The sequence below is a fragment of the Tupaia chinensis genome, unplaced genomic scaffold, assembly GCF_000334495.1.
Source record: "Tupaia chinensis unplaced genomic scaffold, TupChi_1.0 Scaffold000361_2, whole genome shotgun sequence".
NCBI lineage: Eukaryota > Metazoa > Chordata > Mammalia > Scandentia > Tupaiidae > Tupaia > Tupaia belangeri.
Genome location: NW_006159858.1, coordinates 3,832,884 through 3,850,375, shown reverse-complemented (window position 1 = coordinate 3,850,375; position 17,492 = coordinate 3,832,884). Strand labels below are relative to the sequence as shown.

Here is a 17,492-nt window from a genome sequence, read left to right as displayed (position 1 = left end):
TTTTTTTTTTTTTTGAGAGGTTTTCGCTATAGGGCGTGTGCGCTCGCCAGACAGAGAGAGACATAGAGACAGAAAGCGAGAAATCACCCCCCAGGGGGGATGGTCACACTGCAATCCCTTCTCCTGCATCCTCCTCTTGGGATCCTGGGCATGCACGCACACACGCCCGGTGTGAGTTCTAAGCCACCGGGTCCGGGACGCGAACCGCGGTTGACTACATGGGAGTCCAGCAACATAGCCATTACGCTAACTGCTGGTTCCCAATCCTGCTGTTCTAAACTAGACCAGGAAAGTCTGAGTAATAAGATGGTATTTGAACAGAGACCTTGCAGAAGGCAACTAAGGGAGCCAGTAAACATCTTGGGGAACAGAGTTCCAGGCAGCAAGCAAATCTGAACTTGTGAGATGCAAAATCTGTTACTGAGTTTCTGAGTACATATTATTGAGATAATTATACCAAAATTTATTAAATTGTCTCAGAAACGTCCTTGTATTATTACAAATGGATGAATGCATTTGGAAAGGTTTCAGGTTTGGAAGCATTAAGTGTGGTCTACTGAAAAGATCACTGGTCTGGAGTGTTTCAGCACCTTCAATAGATATATATGATAAAGACGAACTTTCTGACCTTCCATAGTTTTCTGAGTTATGAAATTAGGGCAGAGGGAAGGCATGTTATAGTCTACATGAATAGAGAAGATTACAGTCTGCCTCTAAAGGGTAAAGATTTAAGTCTGTAAAAACAAAGACAATAAACTTATTTATAGTAGAGGCCTTCAGCATGAAAAAAAGTCAGGGGTAAAGTCTAAGATAGAGAATCTAAAACTCAGAGCCTGGGAGAAAAAAAAAAAAGGAGTCCTCAACAATTTGCCCCTTGGAACCAGCACATGACTTAGCGGTTTCATTGCTAGAACCCACAGTGTGGTTGACCAGAGTTCAAGTCCTGGACCCTGTGACTTGAAAATCACACTGGGTGCTTGTGTGTGTATGCCCAAGATCCTGGGAAGAGAATGGAGGAAAAGGGATTGTGTTGTATCCATCCTCGTGAGGGGTGATTTCTCACTTTTCCACTGTGTTTGTCTCTCTATCTTTCTGGCAAACCCATGTGCCCTAAGGCAGATTGAAAAAAAAATTAGCCCCTTAATCATCTGGAAAATTAATTTTCAGCAACTTGACTTTAAAAAGAAAAAACATTTTCAGGGGCCCAGCCATTGGTGATAGAAGCAGTAGGGTGCTGGTACAAGATAGCTGTGGCCATGTGGGACGTCTGGGCTTAGGACCCAACACAAGCAATGGGGTCACACACCTATGTTCCTAGTTTACTGGAAGGCTGGGGCAAGGAGGCGCGAGATATTGCAAGACCCCATCAAAACAACTGTGTCTTTCTGTCTGTCTCCCTCCTTCGGGTGCTTTTTTTTCATTTAAAAAAAAAAAAGGTAAAAACAAAAAAAACACATTTAAAAATTTTACTTTGTCTTCTATAGTTTACTTAACCATATTTTCCCTTATGTAGAAAATTTAGGTAGTTTCCAGTGGTATTTGCATGTATTCTGAAAATAATGATCTCTGCTTATAGTTAATTCAGATTGATCTCACATGGTATTTGTCAGTAAGGAACACATAACTCATATGGATCAGAAAGTCTCCATTCCCTAGTATCTAGGCAGACGAAACCACAGCACATGAAAATGTTCAGTGATATTATTCATTAGCTGCGTTCTCATTTTCTCCTGTAAGAAGGCATCAGTTAATCTCAGGGAGGGACCAGCAAATGTCATAATGGTAACATTAGAAGGCAACTAAGGGAGCCAGTAAACATCTTGGGGAACAGAGTTCCAGGCAGCAAGCAAATCTGAACTTGTGAGATGCAAAATCTGTTACTGAGTTTCTGAGTACATATTATTGAGATAATTATACCAAAATTTATTAAATTGTCTCAGAAACGTCCTTGTATTATTACAAATGGATGAATGCATTTGGAAAGGTTTCAGGTTTGGAAGCATTAAGTGTGGTCTACTGAAAAGATCACTGGTCTGGAGTGTTTCAGCACCTTCAATAGATATATATGATAAAGACGAACTTTCTGACCTTCCATAGTTTTCTGAGTTATGAAATTAGGGCAGAGGGAAGGCATGTTATAGTCTACATGAATAGAGAAGATTACAGTCTGCCTCTAAAGGGTAAAGATTTAAGTCTGTAAAAACAAAGACAATAAACTTATTTATAGTAGAGGCCTTCAGCATGAAAAAAAGTCAGGGGTAAAGTCTAAGATAGAGAATCTAAAACTCAGAGCCTGGGAGAAAAAAAAAAAAGGAGTCCTCAACAATTTGCCCCTTGGAACCAGCACATGACTTAGCGGTTTCATTGCTAGAACCCACAGTGTGGTTGACCAGAGTTCAAGTCCTGGACCCTGTGACTTGAAAATCACACTGGGTGCTTGTGTGTGTATGCCCAAGATCCTGGGAAGAGAATGGAGGAAAAGGGATTGTGTTGTATCCATCCTCGTGAGGGGTGATTTCTCACTTTTCCACTGTGTTTGTCTCTCTATCTTTCTGGCAAACCCATGTGCCCTAAGGCAGATTGAAAAAAAAATTAGCCCCTTAATCATCTGGAAAATTAATTTTCAGCAACTTGACTTTAAAAAGAAAAAACATTTTCAGGGGCCCAGCCATTGGTGATAGAAGCAGTAGGGTGCTGGTACAAGATAGCTGTGGCCATGTGGGACGTCTGGGCTTAGGACCCAACACAAGCAATGGGGTCACACACCTATGTTCCTAGTTTACTGGAAGGCTGGGGCAAGGAGGCGCGAGATATTGCAAGACCCCATCAAAACAACTGTGTCTTTCTGTCTGTCTCCCTCCTTCGGGTGCTTTTTTTTCATTTAAAAAAAAAAAAGGTAAAAACAAAAAAAACACATTTAAAAATTTTACTTTGTCTTCTATAGTTTACTTAACCATATTTTCCCTTATGTAGAAAATTTAGGTAGTTTCCAGTGGTATTTGCATGTATTCTGAAAATAATGATCTCTGCTTATAGTTAATTCAGATTGATCTCACATGGTATTTGTCAGTAAGGAACACATAACTCATATGGATCAGAAAGTCTCCATTCCCTAGTATCTAGGCAGACGAAACCACAGCACATGAAAATGTTCAGTGATATTATTCATTAGCTGCGTTCTCATTTTCTCCTGTAAGAAGGCATCAGTTAATCTCAGGGAGGGACCAGCAAATGTCATAATGGTAACATTGCTGGACTCCCACATAGTTACCTGCAGTTCAGGCTCCCGACCTGGCAGCTTAAAACTCACCCCAGACACGTGTGCATGCCTAAAGTCCTAAGAGGAGAATGAAGAAGAAGGGACTGTGGCATGGCCATCCCCCTGGGGGGATGCCTCTCCTGTGAGCACACACACACACTGTAGCAAGGAGCTCTCTTAAAAAAAAAAAAAAAAAAAAAGTTTCAGGGAACTAAACTAATTGATAATAAAGTTTGGTTTCATAGATTCTTAGATTAACTCATGAAAATGTGCTGTACTCTTTTCAGCAATTCTAGAGGTGTCATTGTGTAATTATATTTTCTATTTTTCTTCAGGTTCTTATTTCCCGAGCTTCCTGAAGAGGGCAGCACAATTCCTCTCTCTGCTCCTCTGCCGACTGAAAGGAAATCCTTTTGTACTGGGAAGTCAGATTCTAGATCTGAATCACCAGAGCCAGGGTAAATGGGACTTGGGTGGAGATAATGAAGAAGGGGGTTGGGGACTAACTAGACATTTTTATCCTGAGTCCCAGGATAAGCTGTTTTCTCTAGCTCTGTTTCCTCATTTCTAAAATGATATGATTGGGTTAGGGAACTCTGAGGTGTTATTAGCCAATGAGAGAGACTAGAGAGAGCAGCCACAAATTATCTGGGCACAAAGGCTGTTTTGCAAATAACAGCATTGCTGACCTGAAATAACCACAGAGAAATGGGCCTAACAGGGAAACAAAGCAGGTTTTGAGTTAGATTTTGAGTTAATGAGAAGAATTCACAGTTGGTCCAAGACAAAGTTCTGGGACCATAGGTAACCATGGATTTGGACCCCCATGTCAGGCATTTGAACATCCGAGGTCCCAGTGAGCTGGAGGAGGACGAAGGAAGAGGGATCTCAGGGGTGACAAGGGTATATTCCAAGTTCTTTAAAATTTCCCATCTTGAGACCAGCAGTTAGCGTAATGGCTATATCACTGGACTCCCATGTAGTTGACTACAGTTCGAGTCCCGGACCTGGTGGCTTAAACTCACGCCGGGCACAGGTCCATGCATGCCCAAGATCCTGAGAGGAGAATGGAAGGAAAGGGTTGTGGCGTGGCCATCCCCTCTGGGGGGTGATTTCTTGCTCTCTGTCTCTCTCTGCCTTTCTGGAGAGCCCATGCGCCCTATAGCAAAAATCTCTCAAAAAAAAAAAAAAAAAAAAAGAAAGAAAAAAATTCCCATCTTTGCTTTGTTTTTTGAGAGATTGTTTTGTTATAGGGCATTCACTGTCTCAAAAAAAAAAAGAAAAGAAAAAAATTCCCATCTTTGTTTTTTGAGAGATTGTTTTGTTATAGAGCATTCACTAGAAAGGCAGAGAGAGATAGACAAAAAGCGAGAAATCACCACCCAGGGGAAATGCCCATGCCGCAATCCCTTCTCCTCTATTCTCCTCTCAGGATCTTGGGCACGCACGCACACGCGCCCGGCATGAGTTTAAGCTGCCAGGTCCGGGACTTGAACTACAGTCTACCATGTGGGAGTCCAGTGACATAGCCATTACGCTAACTGCTGGTCCCCTGTCTTTACTTTTGACTTTTTGAAACAGAAGCTCTGTCTTTGAGTTCATATTTAAATTTAACATGAATGCTTTCCTCCCCCTTCCATATTTTGTAGTTATGTAGTAACAAGTTCCGGATTGCTGCTTCCTGTGCTGCTCCCTCGGCTCTACCCACCACTGTTCATGCTTTACGCTTTGGATAACGATCGTGAGGAAGACGTTTACTGGGAATGTGTCCTGCGACTGAATAAGCAGCCAGACATTGCTCTCCTGGGCTTTCTTGGGGTGCAGAGGTAAGTACGGTAGTGATGAGCAGAACCAAATGGTTTTAATTTAAAATGTAGACAGCATAATCAGGAATTCGATACTTTGGTATCTAATTATATATATTATTTGTAGTTTTTTACTATTTGCTATCTCTTATTCAGCAAAATAGTGGTATTTAATCTTTACTTCCTAAGATTTTAGAGATGAATATGAAATCTGCTTAACCTTCTGAATGTCTTTATTCTTAGACTTTTATATATTTATATAAAATACAATAATAATACAAAAAAATACACTAAAAATATACAAACACTACAAGTTATCCTGTCCGATAGTCATTTTTTAATTTTTATATTTTTTCCCATTTTTACATATTTCATCATTTTTTTTTGAGAGAGAGATTTTTGCTATAGGTCATGTGTGCTCGCCAGAAAGACAGAGACAGCAATCGAGAAATCACCCTCCCACCATAGTGGGTGGCCATGCCACAGTCTCTTCTCCTCCATTCTCTCAGGATTTTGGGCATGCACGTAAAGGTGCCTGGTGTGAGTTTTAAGCCGTTGGGTCTGGGACTCAAAATGTGGGAGTCCAGCAGCATAACCACTATGCCATCTGCTGGTCTCCATATTTCATAATTTCTATAGTAAAGTAATATATGTAAATTAATTTTATTCTATATTTTGCATTTATTCTTCTTCTCTCCCTTTCCATCTGAAATTTTTAATTTAAAACTTTTAGAAGTATTCTTTTGGTTGTAAGCTATAATTTCTTATTACAACAGGGGAATACTAAAAGAGTATGCTTTTTATGTAGGGCAGTAATAAAGCAGATGCCCCACTCCATAATTATGTATTTGTGCTATCAAAAAAATGAGTGAACCTTAATTGGAAAGTAAATGTTTTCAAGAGATGAATTTAATAGTAAAAATCAGATTAAACTGAGTGAAGGAAAGAGTTTGGCCTATATTTGGTAATGTCTGTAATTTGTAGGATTATTGGAGTAGAAAATAATAAATCCCTTAGGAATAGCATAGAAACTCTTAAATTTCTTCTAGAATGTTCATTAAAACTGAACCTATATGTGGAACAGTTATTTTTAATGGGGACATGGAAACAGTATAGCCATCAACTCTTTTTATGGGAATTTATCTACAATAAGAAACAACTGATGAACATTAATTATTTTTATTGTAGAAAATTTTGGCCAGTGACCTTGTCAATCCTTGGAGAGAGTAAAAAGGTATGGTAGACTTTAGTGTTCTCAGCAAATGTGCTTTGCTTTGTTGTAAAGGATTCAATATAGTCCACTCCAAAAAAAAAATCTGTTTTATTTTGGTAGAATAATACCCAAGCATGTGACAGTATCAGGTATTACCAAAGATGTGCAGTGTGCACTCTGTATTAATATCACTTGTTTTTATTGTTGTTACAGAAACCTTTCCTATTTGACCTTCACTAATTCTCCTTTTGCAGGTTTTACCAACCACAAAAGATGCATGTTTTGCCTCAGCGGTAGAATGTCTGCAGCAGATCAGGTAATCTCTGATTTTTTTGAAAGATCATGCAAATGAAAGTAATAGTCCATTAAGGTACTAATAAGATTTGCTCCCATCTAAGCTGTAAGCACTCCCCCACACCTTAACTCCCAGATGGTGTTAGATTCAACCTGGAGACTACTTGTCTCTTACTCTGAAATGCCCTTGCCTTTTCAAAAGGGGTAGAGAGTTTATTCAAATTTTTATTTATATAATCACATCTTCCCAAATGGGAAGCTAACCAAACTTCTCAGCTAAGAGGTTTATTTTAGGAGAATAGGATTCCATGTGGGTAAAAGGAGACAGTATGTGATTTAAAGTCTCTTCCATGCGAACCACAGACAATTGGATTACAGAGATTGCCCCTTCTAGTGACTCATTGTGCTCGCTGTGTCCACTTTCAGGCCTGTGAGTTCCAGGAGAGAATGTAGTAAAAAAAGAATAGAAAACGGCCCTAATAATGTTACAGGAGTTCTTTTTGTATTTTTTTTCCTTTATGACAGCACAACCTTTACCCCATCAGACAAACTCAAGGTCATTCAACAGACCTTTGAGGAGATCTCTCAGAGTGTCCTGGCGTCACTCCAAGAAGACTTCTTATGGTCCATGGATGACTTGTTCCCTGTTTTCTTATATGTGGTGCTACGGGCCAGGTAACCAGTTTATGCTGATTTTATTATCAGTGAGGCATTATTTTATTGTGTCTGCTCCTTGCTTTTTCTGAACTGATGACAGGAATATGCTCTCCTACTAGGGAAAAAAAATCCACTTCTGTTAACCCATTCTGTGTATTATTTTTTATTAAGCTGCTTGTTCCTTTTATTATTATTTTTAAAGGATTATTTTACTTAACTAACTTACTTTCTTTCTTTCTTTCTTTCTTTCTTTCTTTCTTTCTTTCTTTCTTTCTTTCTTTCCTTCTTCCTTCCTTCCTTCCTTCCTTCCTTCCTTTCTTTCTTTCTTTCTTATATATTTATTTATGTATTTATTTAAATTTGACCAGAGAGGGACACAGAGAGAGAGAAACAATAAGTAAGAAAGCAAGCTGCCAGGTCTGGGACTTGAACCATGGTCGATCATGTGGGAGTCCAGTGCCCCTAACCACCATGCCACTTGCCAGCCCCTGAGCTGTTTGTTCTTTTCCCATCAAAGGAGTATGGAGGGACCAGCAGTTAGCGTAATGGCTATGTCGCTGGACTCCCACGTAGTCGACCGCAGTTCGCGTCCCGGACCTGGTGACTTAAAAAATTCACGCCAGGCACGTGTGCATACATGCCCAAGATCCCGAGAGGAGAACGGAGGAGAAGAGATTGCGGCGTGGCCATCCCCCCTGGGGGGCGTGATTTCTCACTTTCTCTCTCTGTCTCTGTCTCTCTCTGTCGGGTGACCCACATGCCCTGTAGCAAAAACCTCTCAAAAAAAAAAAAAAAGGAGTATGGATATAAGCAGAGATAACTTAGCACCTTTTTCTCTTTGGGCAGGATTAGGAATTTAGGCTCTGAGGTACACCTTATTGAGGATCTGATGGACCCCTATCTTCAGCATGGGGAACAAGGAATAATGTTTACCACCCTGAAGGTAAGTGTGGATATTATTTAGTAGTTTCTAATCTTAAAATCTGTCCTTGAGCCCAGCAGGTGGCATGCTGGTTAGGAGTCTGGATTCCACATAGCTGAGTCCCAGACCCAGCAGCTTGAAAAACACACCGGGTGTCTGTCCTAGGGTGATTGCTTACTTTCCTTCTCTCTTTGTCTTTCTCTGATGAGCATGTGCATCTTTTGTCAAAAATCTTTAAAAAAAAAAAAGTCCTTGGGCTGACCCGAAGCCTTGTGATTAAGGGAGCCAGAGCTCACATAGCCAACCGTAGTTCGAATCCTGGTTCTGTTGACTTGAAAACTATCCCGGATGTGTGTACATGCAGGCACAAAATCTTGACAAAGTGGAGAAGTGGAAGAGAAGAGATAGCAGCATGTCTGTGTCCGTCGGGTGTGGCTTTCTCCCTCTCCCTTTCTCTGTCTCTCCATCTGTCTGGCAAGTGCACGCAGCCTCTGGCAGGCACACAAAAAAAAGTTTGTGAAGTTTGAATCAGTAGCCTATTCCTAGAGATTTATCCTAAGGAATTAAAGAATGGGAGCCATATATTATCTGGATATGGTGTTTGTTATAATATGAGTAATCCCCAAACCTAGATATAGTCATGTGCTGCGTGATATTTGAGTCAGCAGTCGACTGTGTGTTCAGTGGTGGTTCCTTAAGGCAAAAATCTTTGTCTCGTATAGCCGGGCTGTACCGTATAGCCGGGCTGTGTAGTGGGCTCTACCATCTAGGTTTATGGAAGTGCATTCTCTGATGTTCCCACGATGACAGAATCATCTAATGATGCATTTCTTAGGACATATCCCCATTATTCAGTGATGAATGACTACTTGTCACTGAGGGAACTCCTTAATTCATTCTGGGCCAGCCTGGTAACCTGGTGGTTAAGGGAGCTGGATTCCACATGGCCAACTTCAGTTTGAGTCCCAGCCCTGGTGGCTTTTAAAACACATTGGGTGGGCATGTGTTTATGTATGCTCCGAATTTTGACAGGACTAAAATATGGAGGATTGTGGTGTGATCGTGCTCCTTTTTTCAATGAGGGGTGCTTTCTCTCTCTCTCTCTCTCTCTCTCCCCCTTTCTCTCTCTCTTTCTGTCTCTCTATCCTTCTCTCTGGTAAGTGCACACACCCTCTGGCAATTAAAAAAAATCATTCCTGGAAATCTGACTCACTACATCTGTAATGATGCTTAATCTCTATGCTTATTAAACATACTACATGATTTTGATTATAGTTGTTATATTGTACCATTAAATGATCAACATACCCTGAATGCCCAGGAAATAGTGGCAAATTATGGCACTTCTACTTGATAAAGAACACATACAGCTTATAAAGAATCTTTATTTGTTTTAGAATTTGAGGGAAAGTGTACTGGGTTTTATCTATACTAATGACAACTAAGCAAAAGATAGCCAAAGAATAGTGGGACTAGAAGGAAACAGAAAAGTGAAAGCAACTGAATTTGTTGGGCCATCAGAATTGGTAAGAGATGTTCTTTTCTCAGTCCCACATGTGCTGCTCTGTTTGTATAATCTCTTTAAAACATCATTTAAAATTGTTTTGAACTTCTTTTCAGGCTTGTTACTACCAGATCCAGCGTGAGAAGCTTAACTAGGCTGCAGAAGAGCTGAAAACTGGATTATCTACTGTAGAGTATTAATGGTACCATCTGGAGTCTTTCTGTAGTGGCAAAGGAGTGGTGTTGAAATTAGAAAGGACTCTGTATTATTTTTGTTGTATTTTTGAGCCTTATTAATAATAATCAGAACCCTGAGCCCAGAAAGAAGACAAGACTGTAGAATTTGAAGGAAAGATCGAAAAGAAAAGGAGATAGAGATCATATTTACCATTGGAGAGAACATCTTCCTTCCCACGGTAAAGCACAGGTTGGCTACATGAAGTTACGGAAAAGTTCCCAGTATAGTCTCTTACATTAAAGAAGTTGATGAATATTTTTGTGTTTCTGGTGTGAAGAATTCAACTGCAATTACTCCAGATCCCTTTGCAAGGACCAGATTGTACTTGAAACTGTAGTAGCCACACTCTGCCTCCCCGGTCCCTTTCAACCCAGTGTGCATCATGCTTCATTGCTGTGGGAGGGGAAAGAGAAACGTTTAAACTGCAGTTTTAAACTTTTTCTAAGCATTTCCATCAGGGTATTCATGACGGGAAAGGCTCTGTGTAGTGAATACCACATCCTGACCCCAAAATAGGAAACACATCCAAATAGGAGTCTTCTGCTCTTCTGATGAAAAAGAACATAGGAATTTTGTTCTTAGTTTCCTCATCATGCTGCGGAGAGTGAAAACACTGGAATTCAGACGCTGACTCGGAGCCTGAGGGAGCCTCATTCGTCCATGTGCAAACGCTGTACTCTGAGGCCTGCTGATGTGAGCTGGAAGAGCTTCTGCATGCAGGCTATTTTGGGATAGGATTCAGATTGGGAAATATGGAAGCAGAGATCTGCATCGATCTCCAGCCTCGTGTGGTTCTTCCCTATACCTCGCACTGAACTCACAGATGGGAAGAAAAAGGAAATAAGCTCTGGCTTTTCCCATCTCTAAAGTATTGTGGCACCACAGCATTTTAGTGTGCTGCTTTTTGGTTTTTTAAAAATGTCCCATTGTAAGCTGTTGGTTTACACTGTACAAGTAACACTAGTAGTTGTTTGGAATAACATAGGTGCTCTTTTCACCTCATCTCATCTGTATACATGGTGAGCATACGGAGTGACCTGATTTACCTTAAATAACTCAGCACATGTTCATTACTTTTGAAAAAGGATCATGGTTTCTGCTCTACTTTATAATCAAGACAAGTGTTTATTACAATACTGTTTCGGAATGTTAGCTGTAATGTAACAGCAATTTTCATAATAAAAGACATTCATCTTTATGTGGTGGTTTTATGATTGTAGAAAAAATGGCATAGTGCAGCCTAAAAATATGAAAGGAAATCCAGGCTTAGTATTTCTAAGCCTCTTGTAATCCAGGCTTCTTTGTACTGGCCTTCAGAGCCCCTCTGGGGTTTAGAGATCCCTCTTTCTCTCTTTCTTTTTTTACCCGTCAGTTTTCCTGTACGGTGTGTGCACTCATCAGAGAGAAGTGAGAAATCACCCCCTTGGGGGTGGCCACATGGCAGTCCCTTCTCTGCCATTCTTCGGTCAGGATTTTGGGCACACATGTACTCATGCCCAGTGTGATTTTCAGGCCGTGGAATCCAGGGCTCAAACTGCATGGCCACCTTAACCTTCATGTCACCTGCTGGCCTGAGAACTCTTTCTTGGTAACAAACATAAACATAATTATAGCACTTTTGTTGGCAAATAACAAATTAGTTTTCTGATTCTAGTAACTCCAGGACAAGGATTTTAAATCTCTATTTCTTTGAACCAGAGTTGGTTTGTTTTTGCTCCTAAACAGATTCAGGAAAGGGAAGAGCAAGGATTTAAAGTTCTGGTTAGGGGTGGTTCTGTGATGCACCAATAATGCACTATCAGGAAAAGCTATATCCTACATGGCAACCATGGTTCACATCCCCAGCCTAGTGACCTGAAACCCACCAGGTGCATGTGAGTGCCTGAGATCTGGAAGCTGGAGCAAGTGGATTGTAGCATAGCCAGATCCTGTGGAAGGGTGGCTTTTTTCTCTTTCTCTTTCACATGCTCCGTCATAAGAAAATCCTGGCTGGAAATGCCAGGCGTTCCAGCTAGCTCAGCCTCGCAGCAGTAACATACTAAAGTGATGCTGGATCCATATGGACGATCATGGTTTTGGTTCCTGAGTAGACCTTACCTCCAGGCACATGCTCATGATCCTGGGGGGGTGGGGGTGGAGCGGGGTGGGGGGCAGTTGTGGCATGAGACCTTATTGAAGATGTTTCTCTGTCTCACAAAAGAAACTTTAAAAAAGAGAAAAGGCGTATTAGGCACTAATTCATCTCCTAGTTGTAGTGTTTTCTCAGGAGGCTTCCCATCTTCCTGCTACCTTCTACCAGAACGACCTCAAAACTTAGTTTCTTTCTTTCTTTTTTATTTATTTATTTTTTTGAGAGGTTTTTGCTATAGGGTGTGTGTGCTCTCCAGAGAGAAAAAGCAAGAAATCATCACCCTAGGGAGGATGACCACGCCACAGTCCTTTCTCCTCCATCGTCCTCCTGGGATCTTAGGCACATACACACATGTGCCAGGCATGAATTTAAGGTCCGGGACTCAAACCGTGGTCAACCACATAGGAGTCAACCACAGTGGCTACGTCACTGGTCCCTCAAAACTTAGTTCCTGTTAAACACTGCCTTTCCATTGAGGGTTGTTTTGGCTTTTGTGAACAAACACAAATACCACATTTGACTGGCGAAGACAAATTCATTGAACACTTAACTCCTTAAGAAAGAGTCAGGGGTAGGATCAGCAGATGGCATAATGGTTACGTAGCTGGACTCTCACGTAGTTGACTGGTTTGAGTCCTGGACCTGGTGGCTTCACACACACTGGGTGTGTGTGTGTGTGCCCAAAATCCTAAGACGAGAGTGGAGGAGATTCCCTCCTGGGGGGTGATTTCTTGCTTTTTGTCTCTCTTATCTCTCTGATGACTGCATGTACCCTGAAGCAAGAAGTCTCTCTTAAAAAAAAAAAAAAAAAGAATCAGGGTTAATACTCAGAAATGGACAGACAGTGGCTCATTGCAGCAGAAATGTACTGTTCAAGCAGTGCTGGATCCACACAACAGATTGCAGGTTTGGTTCCCCCTGCTGACCTGTGCGTGCTGGGTGTACATACCTACGATCCTGATTGGGAAAGTGGAACGGTGGGGTGGGGAGTGCAGCGTGAGACCTGTTCAGAGGGCTTGTCTCTGTCATGAAAGAAAGAAAACTTTAAAAATAGGGGGAAAGAAAGAAACAAAGATAATTTAAGATAATGGTCATTGGAACCAGCAGTTAGTGTAATGGCTATGTCACTGGACTCCCATGTAGTCGACCGCAGTTCAAGTCCCGGACCCAGTGGCTTAAACTCACGCCAGGTGCGTGTGCGTGCGTGCCCATGATCCTGAGAGGAGAATGGAGGAGAGGGGATTGCGGCGTGGCCATCCCCCCTGGGAGGGGTGATTTCTCACTTTCTGTCTCTGTGTCTCTCTCTGTCTCTGGCAAGCACACATGCCCTATAGCGAAAACCTCAACAACAACAACAACAACAAAAGATAATGGTCATTGTTTAAAAAAAAAAAAAATTTAAGACAAATAGACCCTGGGAAATTCTCAAATAATGGTAGGCTGTCTCTGTTCTAAGAAAAACAGTATAAATCATCCTTTTCCTGGAGTCTCGAATGAAACTGTCCAGTTATTTTAGCCCTTCATATGGTATACTTTTCACCGCTATATGTTTTCAAGTCTCTTGGAGAAAACTAAATCTCCAGACCAGTGACTGTAAATAGAAATACCTAACGTGCAGGGGCCAACAGATGGTGTAATGGTTACATTGCTGCATTCCTACGTAGTCAACCATGGTTTGAGTCCTGGACCCAGAGGCTCAAGAGGACAATGGAGAAGGGATTGTGGCGTGGCCTTCCCCCCTAGGGGGTGATTTTTTGCTTTCTGTTTCTATCTGGCGAGCTTGTGTGCCCTATAGCAAAAATCTCTCTTACAAAAAAAGAAAAAGAAATACCTAATACGGAGTAATTTACAAGGACTTTTCACATGCATGATGAAAGCTTGCAGCATCTCTGGGAAGTACGGGTTAATCCACTTCTCTCAGTTTTGCAGACAAGACTGGCTGTGATGTGCTCACTGCCAGAGCCGGCCCTCTGACCTAGAACTGCCCTACTCTAATTCCATGCTCTTTCCTACTACAGCTGCCCAGAGACAGCATTTCATAACTGGATTATGCCATACAAGTTCTTAAAGGAGCCAGGTGGTGACCCAGAGGTAAAAATGCAATGCTCTGCAAAGCTGATTGACATGGGAAGGTTCCCAATTCAAGTTGAGGTCTCCCTGAGTAGACTAGTCATGTATGTCACCCTGATCTGGGGTCACCTGAAGGCTCAAGATGCAGCTTGGTGTGTAGTTTCTCTCTCTCTCTCTCTCTCTCTCTCTCTCTCTCTCTAGTGAGTGCACACACCCTACTGCAAACTAAATTTAAAAAGAAAAGTTGTTTAAAAATGAGCTAAAAATTGAAAATACTACAATTAAGTGTTTTTGATAAAATACGCAGTACCAGAAACACTCACAAATGTGTTACCTGTGTTTCCATCTACTTCAGAGGAGAAGGAAAGCCATGTCTTACATTTGAGGTAAAAAGGCTGATAAACCTTTAATAATTACCATTTGATCTTTACCTTTAGCATACTGTTGCAGGGTCCTTCCTCTTGTTCTTTGCATATCTGCCTCGAATGACCAAATGACCCCTCCCTGCAGTATGAAATTTGCAAATTGCATAGCTTTGCTCTGAGGTAGAGAATGGACTCACTATTTGTTAAGGTCAGAGCAGTGGCTTGTTCGGGGACCAACCAGAAGGAACTGTTTCCTATGGGCCTCGTTTTTGTTAGCTGAAGAGTCTCCCATCATTTACTCATCATTACATGAGGAAATTAATGAGGTTAATGGGTTCGCTCAACTCTGGGTTATCTCTACCAATTTCCCTTCCATTAAAATAAAAATGCTTGGGATCAGCAGATGGCGGGGTGGTTAGGGCACTGAATTTCCACATGGCCAACCGCAGTGTGAGCCCTGGACTCAATGACTTGAAAATCACAGCAGGTGTGTGTGCATGCATGTCCAAAATCCCAAAAAGGAGAGCGAAGGAGAAGATTGTGATGTGGGTATCCCCCCAGGGGAGTGATTTCTCAATTTTCCTTTCTGTCTCTGGCAAGCACACTCACCTATGGAAAATACTGTAAATGAATCAATAAAAATGCTACTTTCTCTTACCCTGAAATAACAAAAATAGTGCTATTTGGTGTACCTCTATGCAAGCAGTTTAAGAGAGAAAGTAGTAGGATAAAGTTTGAAAATGATGTAAATCAGCCTTCAGCTCAAGGAATACTTAAGAAGATTTGTGACGGGAAGGTTTGTGAGTAATGCAGAGCATAGGCTGAGGTAGGAGTCTGGGGATTAAATCAAAGAGGATGTCCCGAGATTTCATCTAGTGCAGTAGGGTGACTTTGGAAGCTACTAACAGCCTCTAGTGTTTCCTGCTAAAGCTTTTGCCTGGAAAGGAGCAGTGTTGCTTATTTGCAGTGTACAGGTAAGAGCCTTGCCAAGTAACTCACGGTTACTAGAAGTGTCTAGCCCTACTGTAACTTTTAATAGCTAAAGATACAATTCTGGGCACTCTAGTTCAATGGTTTCATAGTAAATCAAATTATGTAGAGAATTAATGATTTTGACAGAGCAGGTGTGGCTTTGAGGAGCTAATTTCTTGAATATGGAAAAGTGACTTGTCCTGATGGTTGGGTAAAACCGAGCTTTGGTCCTAGTCTCAATCAACAGCATTTCGGCCCAGAGGAAGCCAGATGTTTTTATATGGGCTATTTCTTACTAAATTTCTATTAAAAAGCATTATTTTTTTAAAAAAAAGCATAATAAGGGTGTTGGATGGGGCCTTTAATAGTAATCAGTACATTTAAAAATGCTAATGGGGGACCAGCAGATGGCTTGGAGGTTAAGGACTCTGAATCCCACATAGATGATCCCACAGTTCAAGTCCCAGACCTGGAGACTTGGAAATCACACCAGGTGTGTGTGCACATGTGCCCAGAATCCCAAGAAAAGAATTAAAGAAGAGGTTGCAGCATGGCCATCCCCTCTGGGTGTGGGTGTATATGATTTCTCACTGCCCCTATCTCTCTGTGTCTCTCTCTCTCTCCAATTAATGCAAGAAAGAAAGAAAGAAAGAAAGAAAGAAAGAAAAGAAAGAAAAATAGAGGAACTGGATGGTGGCACAGTAATAAAACCTGAATTTCGAAAGGCTGACCTACATGGGAGAATAGTGGATTTGAGTCTAGCAACCTTCCTGAGTATGCAGAGCATGCGTTTGCCCGCTAGTCTGGGGATGGCTGAGGCTGGGGTGGACCGTGGTGTCAAGACCCTGTTTGGGTGCTGCCCTGCTGTGTCTCTTTTCTTTCTCAAACATGAGAGAGAAGAAATACACTTTTTTTAAAAAGCTCATGGAAATACTGATTTTTTAAAAACAGTATATTTTATTTGTTTTGTTGTAGGGCATATGCACTCACCAGAGAGAGAGGGAAAGTGAGAAATTACCCCCAGAAGAATGGCCATGTTGCAATCCCCTCTCTTCCCCCTCCTCTCGGGATTCTGAACATGAGTGCACACACACCTGGTGTAGTTTTTTCAAACCACTGGGTCCAAGACTCCAACTGTGGTGTCAGCCATATGGAATCCGGTACTTTAAGGCCACACCATCTGCTGGCCCAAATATGCTGATTTTAAAAGTAATATTCAGGACAAAGTTCTTAGGAATTAGTAACAGTATTGTAGCTTCAAGTCAATGACAAGAACTGACCAGCCTGCCCATGTTACTTAACCAACCGGATTGCATGTAGGTGGGGTGCACGCTCACTTCAAGAATTCTCATTCTTGAGGCCAGAAGATGGCGTGGTGGTTGAGGCGGTGGATTCTCACATGGCCAACCACAGTTCAAGTCAGACCTGGAGGCTTGCTTTCTCCCTCCCACCTCCGCTGTCTTCTCTCTCTTTCTCTCTGGTGAACACATGTACCCTATAGAAAATTTTAAAATAATAATAAATAATTCTTTAAAAAGAAAAGATTCTCATTCTTAAGACAGTAGAAATTGGTAGGTCCTCTTGACCAAATTGGTACAGAAGTCACGAAAAGGGAGGCAAGGAAGAAATGTTACAGACTCTAGCTTCTTTGAGGACTAAGGAAACAAAAAAGGAAAACGGATTTGACTGCTTCTTAACTCTGTAGAACATCTCTGTGAGTGTCAGATGCCTTATTACAAGAGGAGGGTGCTGCATTCGATTCTCTTTAAGATCCCCATTCAGCCCGGGTTTTCAAGTTTGACAGGGAAGGAGGTTACAGTCATATAACCAGGTACAGGGAAGGTCACCACCCTGGAGGTCAGCTCCTCCCACCTCAGGAGTGAGATCCTAGTCTAGCGCCTAGCCCCCAGCACCACAGGCAAGGCTGTTTGCTTTGGTGTGGGTCCTAGCGTGCCGCCATGCCTGGCTTGCTCAATAAATGCTGTGGAAAATGCACTGTGATGCACTGAGAGCTACGTGGCTGGTGTGGATGCATGATCTATGCGCTGTCTATTGCTCTGCTT

At 41.7% G+C, this 17,492-nt stretch overlaps 1 protein-coding gene across 1 annotated transcript in view; it reads left to right on the top strand.

The window, feature by feature from the left end:
- Positions 1–10,150, top strand: part of ALS2 (alsin Rho guanine nucleotide exchange factor ALS2) — a gene marked incomplete in the record, with an annotated part of 65,822 nt that extends 55,672 nt beyond the window's left edge. The window contains 7 exon segments of the mRNA XM_027773648.1: positions 3,595–3,717; positions 4,909–5,085; positions 6,253–6,298; positions 6,532–6,593; positions 7,097–7,246; positions 8,075–8,171; positions 9,771–10,150. Of these exon segments, the coding sequence (XP_027629449.1) occupies positions 3,595–3,717; positions 4,909–5,085; positions 6,253–6,298; positions 6,532–6,593; positions 7,097–7,246; positions 8,075–8,171; positions 9,771–9,809 (694 nt within the window).
- Positions 10,151–17,492: the final 7,342 nt, after the last annotated feature.